The sequence below is a fragment of the Pteronotus mesoamericanus genome, unplaced genomic scaffold (genome assembly GCF_021234165.1).
Source record: "Pteronotus mesoamericanus isolate MK-2021 breed Mesoamerican mustached bat unplaced genomic scaffold, CSHL_Meso_final contig_66, whole genome shotgun sequence".
Classification (NCBI taxonomy): Eukaryota; Metazoa; Chordata; class Mammalia; order Chiroptera; family Mormoopidae; genus Pteronotus; species Pteronotus mesoamericanus.
This window is the reverse complement of record NW_026555230.1, coordinates 2,254,908-2,262,554: the sequence shown is the minus strand read 5'-3', so window position 1 is coordinate 2,262,554 and position 7,647 is coordinate 2,254,908. Positions and strand designations below refer to the sequence as shown.

Below are 7,647 nucleotides of genomic sequence, written 5' to 3'. Positions count from 1 at the left end.
GACTTTTGATGTGGGAGTTCAAGATCACATTGCAAAAGAGCATGTGAGATGGGGGATATTATTGAAACTGTCTTTAGAGGCACCCTCTATCACGTAAGGAACATATAGTTGTATTTCTCCAAATGCAATAAGCGCTGCCAGCATCAGAATCCAGAAAAACTGTCCAAACGTCTTAGTCTAGCATTCCAAATGTTCCATCTCTTGGCCTTGCGAGCGTTTAGTTGACCTCCTCATTTGTCTTGTCTGACTCCATGCTCCAGCAACAATACATTTCTTGGAGTTCCCTTACACATAAGAAGCTGTTTAACTGACTCCACACTGTAGTCCATAACTGTTTTCTCTGCCTGGAACTACTTAACTTTTTCACCTGATCAAAGACCTACTCATTCTTTAAGATTCAGCTTTATGTTACTTCTTTTCTAAGAAGTCTTCCTAACCCCCTTTCTCTCAATCATTGGGCTGGGTGTTTTCACAGCCTGTGTGCTCACCTCCATCATACCACTTCTAGCCTGTATTGTCATTGTTAATTTGTCTGTCTCCTTCACTTGACTGTGAACTTCTTAGACAGGGATATGTCAGATTCTCTTTTGTGTAAGTCCTAAATTTGCTTGACTGAATTGAAAGTCTTATAGTGTCATAGTGAATTCTCTTTGGCCTAGTCCTCCTTGAATAATATGATACTTCAAATATGCTTAAAATTCACCATTTTCTTTCTGAAAAATCTCAATGCAGCTAGGATGCTTACAGCTCCTTGTAACTAAGTACTTGACTAAACATGGATGTCTTGGTCTACTCGGGCTGCCATAACAAAATACAACAGCCTGGGTGGCTTAAACTACAAACATTTATTTTCTTCCAGTTCTGGAGGCTAGAAAGTCCAATATCAAAATTCTAGTGAGGTTTGGTTCCTGGTGAGAACCCTCTTCCTGGCTTGCAAACAGCTGCCTTCTCCCTGTGTCCTCACACAGTCTTTCCTCCCTGCCTGCTTACAGAGAGAAGTGAGACCAATCTCTCTGGTGTCTCTTCTTATAAAGGCATTAATCCCATCAGACCAAGGGCCAGTCCTAATGACCTAATCGCCATCCAAATCCCCATATTCAAATATCATCAATTGAAGGTTAGAGCTTCAATATATGAATTTGAGGAGGCAAGACACAAACATTCAGTCTATAATAGTGGGTTAAATATTCAACCTAACAATTTTGGAAAACCAGCACCCTGCAGGAGGTAGGTTTCCAGTGTGTCTAGAGATCTTTTTCCCCGTCCTTCCTCTCAGCCCTCTTCATCCTGTTGCCCTTTCACTCCTTATGTGGGCAAAAGATGGCTGCTGGGGCTCCAGGCATCACATCATCAAGGTTCAGTATGAAGTTATTAAGCTTGTAGGGCACCATGGGGCAGGATGGGAGATGAGAACATGTCTCCAGGTCTGCCTTTTATAAGAGTCATAGGTCTGCTGTCTACACCCAGGGCAATCATAGGAGAAGGGGCTTAGTCATGATTTCTAACAAAATTAGGACTGAATTGGCAGGGGACAAGAAGGTGGATATATGAACCCCAGAAATAAGCAGGGAAATTAAGTTTAGTCCAGCAGTAGATATTGGTTTGATTTTCATAGCATTGATTTAACCAACAGAAGTTAAATGTTAGTCTTAATATAAACCAAGAGCGGAATTTCCGAGGGCGCCACCAGAACACTTGGTTGCCCTACAGATGGCAGGGAGGTGGGTTTTGTGGGAGAGGATTAACGGGGTGGGGAGGGACTGCTAAAATGTGTGGCATTTTTCGTTTGGAGATGTCAAGACCAGGGACCTGACCTGACCTTTCCCACCCCAAAACTATTCTGTTAAAATTGAGGAAAAACAAATCATTTTTAATTCTTGAATTTCCTGAACTTTATTTTTAAACCTGCATCTCCATAGTCAATCTGGTAGTTTCCTGAGCAAAGCACGTCTGCATCATCCGTTTGTAGATTTCGACCCCAAGTGGCTTGGGCGTTGTCCAAGTTGCTCAAGCCAGACGGCCTCTGCACCCAGTTCCGGTTTTGCGGGCGTGCTCAGGTGGGCTTTGGTAGGTTGGCCGGGAGCGCGCCGGCAACCAGGCACCGAGCCCTAGCCGCCTACGCCGCGCCCCGCTTCGGAACCCGCCACCCCCACCCTGCGCGCGCGGCCTTGTGGGTAACGTGGGGCAGCCAGGTGACAGCTAATGGCGGCGACCGCCTAAGCCGGTTGGCGGTGGATCGGGCCGCAGGAGGCACGCGGCCGGACGTTCCCGGCGCCACTCTGTTCCTGACTGCGGCTTCCCTGCTGTGGCAGCGGTCTTGCCGCACCATGGACTGGCCGGCGGCAGCGGCGGCGGCAGCAGGCAGCGAGGGCGCCGGGGGCCCGGGCCCGGGGCCGACGGGGGGCTGGAGGCCCCCTCGAGTCCCGGGGGTTCCGGCGGCCGGCTCCCGGCAGCCCAGCGTGGAGACCCTGGACAGGTAAGCGGGGCCCGGTCCGCCGAGGCCTCCCGCAACCTGACTCCCGAGCCCCGGCTGAGCCCTCTGCGTGCGCGAGTTGGAGGCCGTTGTGCGCCGACCCCCTCCTGGGTCTCCTCCTGGGTCCCCCACCTCCGGAGGCTCCGAACCCCCTCCCAACATCCGGGCCCCCTCACCTGGCTCACTTCCGCCTTTGGCGCCGGAGCAACCCACACCCCTGAGGGGCTTTGCAGCTGTCAAACCATTTCCACTTCCACCTCCTACTGTGTCTGGGCTGACATTGCTCTAGCCACCAATCACTGGGGAGGACATTTCACCCAGGCTCTCTTCTTGTAGAGTGACCTTGCCTCCAGTGGTTTGAAGACCAACATATTTCAACAGCGCTATTCTTGGGGTTTGATGTTGGGGTTGGGAGTGGGGACTGGGGGGCCGAACCCCGTAGGTGTCAGGGCTGGTTCACAGGGAGGTAAAGATACCCTGATTTGAAAAATGGGGATGGAAAACGGCCACACTGCCCCTGATGCAGAGCACAATCGTTTACTTTCAGTTCTCCACGCTTGAAAGGAACCGGTTTGTTGTTTTTGTGAACACATGAGCCTACTGATTCTCACAGTTTCAGAACTAAGATCTATCCTTTAGAAGCATAAACTGACCTTGTCCAACTGGGAGGGCCACCCTAATGCCCTCAGTGCAAGGGATGGGTTATCCCGTGTGCAGAATATCCAGTATTCCCACCTCTTGGCCATTTCACTGACACCAGAGTGCAGTTAGGCAAGAAGGACAACTCCATCAGGTTCAGATGTTCATTCTTGTCTGGCTTAGTCACACTACCAAACAGAACTTTTGGGACTTTCCAAAGGCATGGGAACAAGAAACACTTCTTTTGTTTTGACCCCAGTGTAATTACAGTGTATTTTAATAAGTTCATCACCCAAGTTATCAGCTTCGTTGAAAACTAATCACAACTAAGACAGTACTTTGGAATGGCCAGGATTGCACTCCTGGATACTCGGTAATGTCTGAGGGCTTGGAGAGTCAGAGAATATTTGCCCTCTTATCGTCAAGTGGGGAAGGCAAATCAGCGGTTTAAACTGAATGTAATAAATGCTAGGGTAGGGTGAACATGGAAGCACTCTGGATAGGGTATGTGTGGGAATCACCTGAGAAGCTTTTTTAAAAGAACTCTACATGGCCAGGTCCCACTCCTGAAGATTCTGATTCAGGAGGTTTGGGGAGAGACCCAGGAATTAGTAGTTTCTGAAAAGCTTGCCGCCTTAGTTGTGATCTACTACATTGTGGGTATACAGAGGCAAGGTACTTGATTTATTTGTTAGTGGTTAGGGGGTTGGTGAGTGAGGGCCTTCTGAGGAAGCTGACATTTGAACTGAACAGTGAATAATAAGAAGTTAGCCAGAGGACAGGGTGGGGAGGGCTTTGGGGTCATTGGATTGGAATGTGCAGTCACGCACATGGTGCTGGATGTGGGGACCTCGTAAGGGGAAAGACTTGAGGGAAGGTAGGGGCCAGATCTTGAAGGGGCATGCGTGCCTTCCTAGGGAATTATGCTTTTATCCTGTGGGACAGTGCTTCTGGGGGTATGGTTCTGTATAACCTGCCACAGAATCACCTCCAGTGTTTGATTCAAATACAGATTCTTGGGTCACTTCCTAAATCTAGTCCATCTGCTTCTGGGGTGGAGCCTGTAATTCTGCATTTTTAACAATTACCTGTGCTACAAGAGGTGGGCTATGCAGTCTCATTTGCCTACAGTGGTACTGGTTTACCAGTTGGTCCAGTGTAATTATTTAATAGAGTTCTCCTTAACCTCTCAATAATGCCTTGATATGGACAAGCAATTATGTGGTCACCCTAGTTGCAGGGACCACAGAAGGATTTCCATCAGGTGAGCTACAGGATGAGATGGACATATGAGAATGATTGCTCTATAGTAGTGTGGCGAATGGCCTGGAAATGGGGAGTCTTACTTAGCAGATTATGGAAATGCTAATCACTCACTGTCAGGCACTGTGTTGGCGCTGAAGGTATAGCAAGAAACAGACACAAAGGCCTGCCCTTGAGAGGTGTATGTTTTGTGGAAGAAAAACCAAAAACAAGTGAAATGTGTTTTCTATTAGACGGTGATAAACGCCAGAGGGAAAAAGTAAGTTGGGAGAGGGATGGGAAGTGTTGGGGATATGTACTTGGAGAGTGGTTGGAATTTTATATGCAGTGGTCATGGGAAGCCTAGTTGAGAAAGTGACATGTGAGTGATGCCCCTAAAGAGGTGAGGGATTCAGTCATACAGATATCTGGAATGATTGCATTCTAGGCAGAGCCCTGTGGACCCTGGGGTGGGAGTTTGAACAAAGTGTTCAAAGGTCAGCAAGGAGACCAGTGTCATTAGTAGGGAGGGGGATAGGGAGAGAGCAGTAGGGGATGAGGGGCAGAGGGGTCACAGGCGCAGATGGTGGAGAGTCATGGGGAGCCATTGGAGGTCTTGGAGCAGAGGAGTGACATAATCTGATGTAGATTTCAGTAGGATGTCCATGGCTGCTGTGTGGACAACAGTCTGAAAGGGGAAGGGGAAGCAGAGACTAGCAGGTAGAAGGCTACTGCAGTCATGCAAGTGAGAGAGCATGATGGCTTAGAACAGAGCTGTGGGGTGGAGGAAGGAGAAGTGGTCAGATTTGGTATGCAGTTTGAAGAAGACCTCCAGGGTAGAGCCAATAGGGTTTGCTGAAGATTGGTTGTTGGGTAAGACAGAAGAAGAATCCAGGACAATCCCAAGGTTTTCTGGCTTGTAGGAAGTGGTATTGTTGACATGGAGAAGCCTCTAAGTGAAGCAGTTTTAGGAGACTGGCAGCCTCTCAGCTCGATATATCAGTTATGAGACACCAGGCGTATGTCCTAGAGGCCGTTGGTTTAAATGAACCTGTAGTTCAGAGGTGGTGCCTGGGCTGCAGACCTCAATTTGGGAGTTATCCACATAGAGATGAGGCTTAAATTCATGAGGCAGGAGAACACAGAAGAATGACGGGTGTCTGAAAAGGAAACTGGAATAGGAATCGAGCAAGGTATGGTATGTGGGGTGATATCCGATGTGATAGTGAAATGTGGAGTGTGCTCCAGTGTAAATCCCAGCTTTCAGGCCTGGTGGAGGCGGTCTGGGTAACTAGCTGTGCTTTTCCCTGACTTAGAAAACATGGGGCAGATGCTGATTCAGAAAGGTTGAGTTGGCAGGGTCTCTGGGACCAACCAGTGGAGATGTCTCCTAGGATTATGGGCACCTGGATCTGGAGAGAGAGTCTAAATTGTAGAAACAAAGCTGGGAGGCCCCAAGTGGTTGTCGATACCAGGCGTGTGGGGGGAAGTTTTACAGACTAGAGATAAGACATGGGGGAGAGGAGACATGGCCTCCCTTCTCAGGTATATCATCCACGGTTCTGATGCACACTCTTAAGAGTGACCATGAGAGTGGAACCTGGCTCTCCAGCTGGGGTTCAGCCCCACCCTGTGGACTGTGGGGCCCCTCTGCTTTCTTCTGAATACTCTACTGTTCTTAATGATGTCAAAGCTGTGGTCCTGTAAGAGGATGTGGCTTGCTCAAGATCACGGAGCTAGCAGGTGACAGAAACAGGACTCAATCCAGGCCTCCTGGCTACCTGCCCACTAAACCATGCTGTGCGTAACTTTGTTGACCAGGATGCTTTTGGTTGCAGGTAACAAAACACAAATCATTCTAGCTTAAGCCAAAAAGGAACTGTCTTGGTGCACATCATTGCTGCATATGGGGGGGTGGGGGGAAGGGAATGGCCATCGCAACATTTAGAGCCAGAGTTGCGAACATTGGTGTCAGGGAACCGCTCATCTGTTGTTTTTTTCCTGTCTTACTCTTTAACTCTGTGGGTTTCTCAAGGTGGCTGGGGTGAGGAGTAGCCTCCAACGGGCTGGAGTGGATCCACACTACCAAGGGTCTAGGAGAAAAGCTTTGTATTGGCCCAGCCTTGGTGAATTTCCTACAAGTGGGGTCAGGAGGAGCAAGGGGTCAGGTACTTCCCTTTCCCCTCTCCCACAAAGGCCTATGAAGTGAGGGGGTTGTTCCCAACAGTAGAGAGAGGTGTCCTTATCAGAAGAAGGGCGAAAGGAGCCTGGAAAAATGGTAAAAACCATTTTTACCCACAGTGGGTAAACAGGCAGGTTCCTACTGTTAGATTTGCAATCAGGGGTTGGTGCTGGCAGAGAAAAAGACCACATGATAAGAAAAGTATGTTATAACTGGGCACTAAAGGTGACTTAGTCCTTAAAAAAGGAGACAAATCCTTTCCTTTTCCCTCCTTCTTCCTGTTAGTTAGAAATTGTGGCAAATGAATTCTTGATCTATCATAGGAATGTCTGTCCGTTCAGCAAATGCTTTTACTTATATTTTCAGTCCCATAGATAACCACTGAGAGCTATCTTGGTCAGAGACTGCAATTTAAATCATTAGTAGAGAACACCAAGTATCTCTATTTTAGTATTTAGCCTATTCTATATACTGCCTAGGGAATCCAGGTTTTTCTGTCTTTCCAATACATGAGTGTGGATTTAATTAGTGGTGAGATTTTTAAAAGCCTGAAACATTCTTTATAGTGAAAGCTACCTGCAACATAAACTTTCATAAGCATCTGTTACCCTTTTGCTTGATTTCTTCAGTGCTTTGACCAGATGAGAGAAAAACCTGGCCTCTGCAGGCAGTTTTTAATTCCTTCTCTGTCTAGTTTGTTTATGTGGTCCTTGAAGTCAGGAGGGCACAGCCAGACCACTTACCAGTCATGTGACTTTGGTCAAACGCTGGAGCCTCAGTTTACTCATCTGTAAGATGGATCACTGTGATGCTTGGGTGAGGCTGTGTTTGGAAGTGTGTCGAATACTGTAGAGCACCATACAAGAGGAAGGTGCTATTTTCATTGCATTGTACTGTTCTTATATAAGGCAGTGGCTAGCATCTGTGGTCTTGGCCTCTGTTTTGCCCTCTAGCGCAGTCATTTGGCTGCTACTGATTGTGCCGTTTCTGGCAGGACAGCTCTAGTGGAGCTGGAGGCAGTCCTGCCACTTTCTGACCAGATGTGTCCCCTCTGCACCTCAGTTTTCTCATCTCAGATACAAGTTGGATATTCCCTGTTCTGTCTTCTCAT

General features: G+C 48.1%; 1 protein-coding gene across 4 annotated transcripts in view; it reads left to right on the top strand.

The window, feature by feature from the left end:
- The first annotated feature begins 2,176 nt into the window (after positions 1-2,176).
- The window catches only part of MTMR1 (myotubularin related protein 1), an 81,957-nt gene continuing 76,486 nt past the window's right edge, over positions 2,177-7,647 (top strand). For all 4 annotated transcript variants that reach the window (XM_054581805.1, XM_054581804.1, XM_054581803.1 and 1 more), the window contains exon 1: positions 2,177-2,476. In XM_054581805.1, coding sequence (XP_054437780.1) covers positions 2,328-2,476 — 149 coding nt within the window. In that variant the 5' untranslated portion in view covers positions 2,177-2,327. The remainder of the gene's footprint in view (positions 2,477-7,647) is intronic.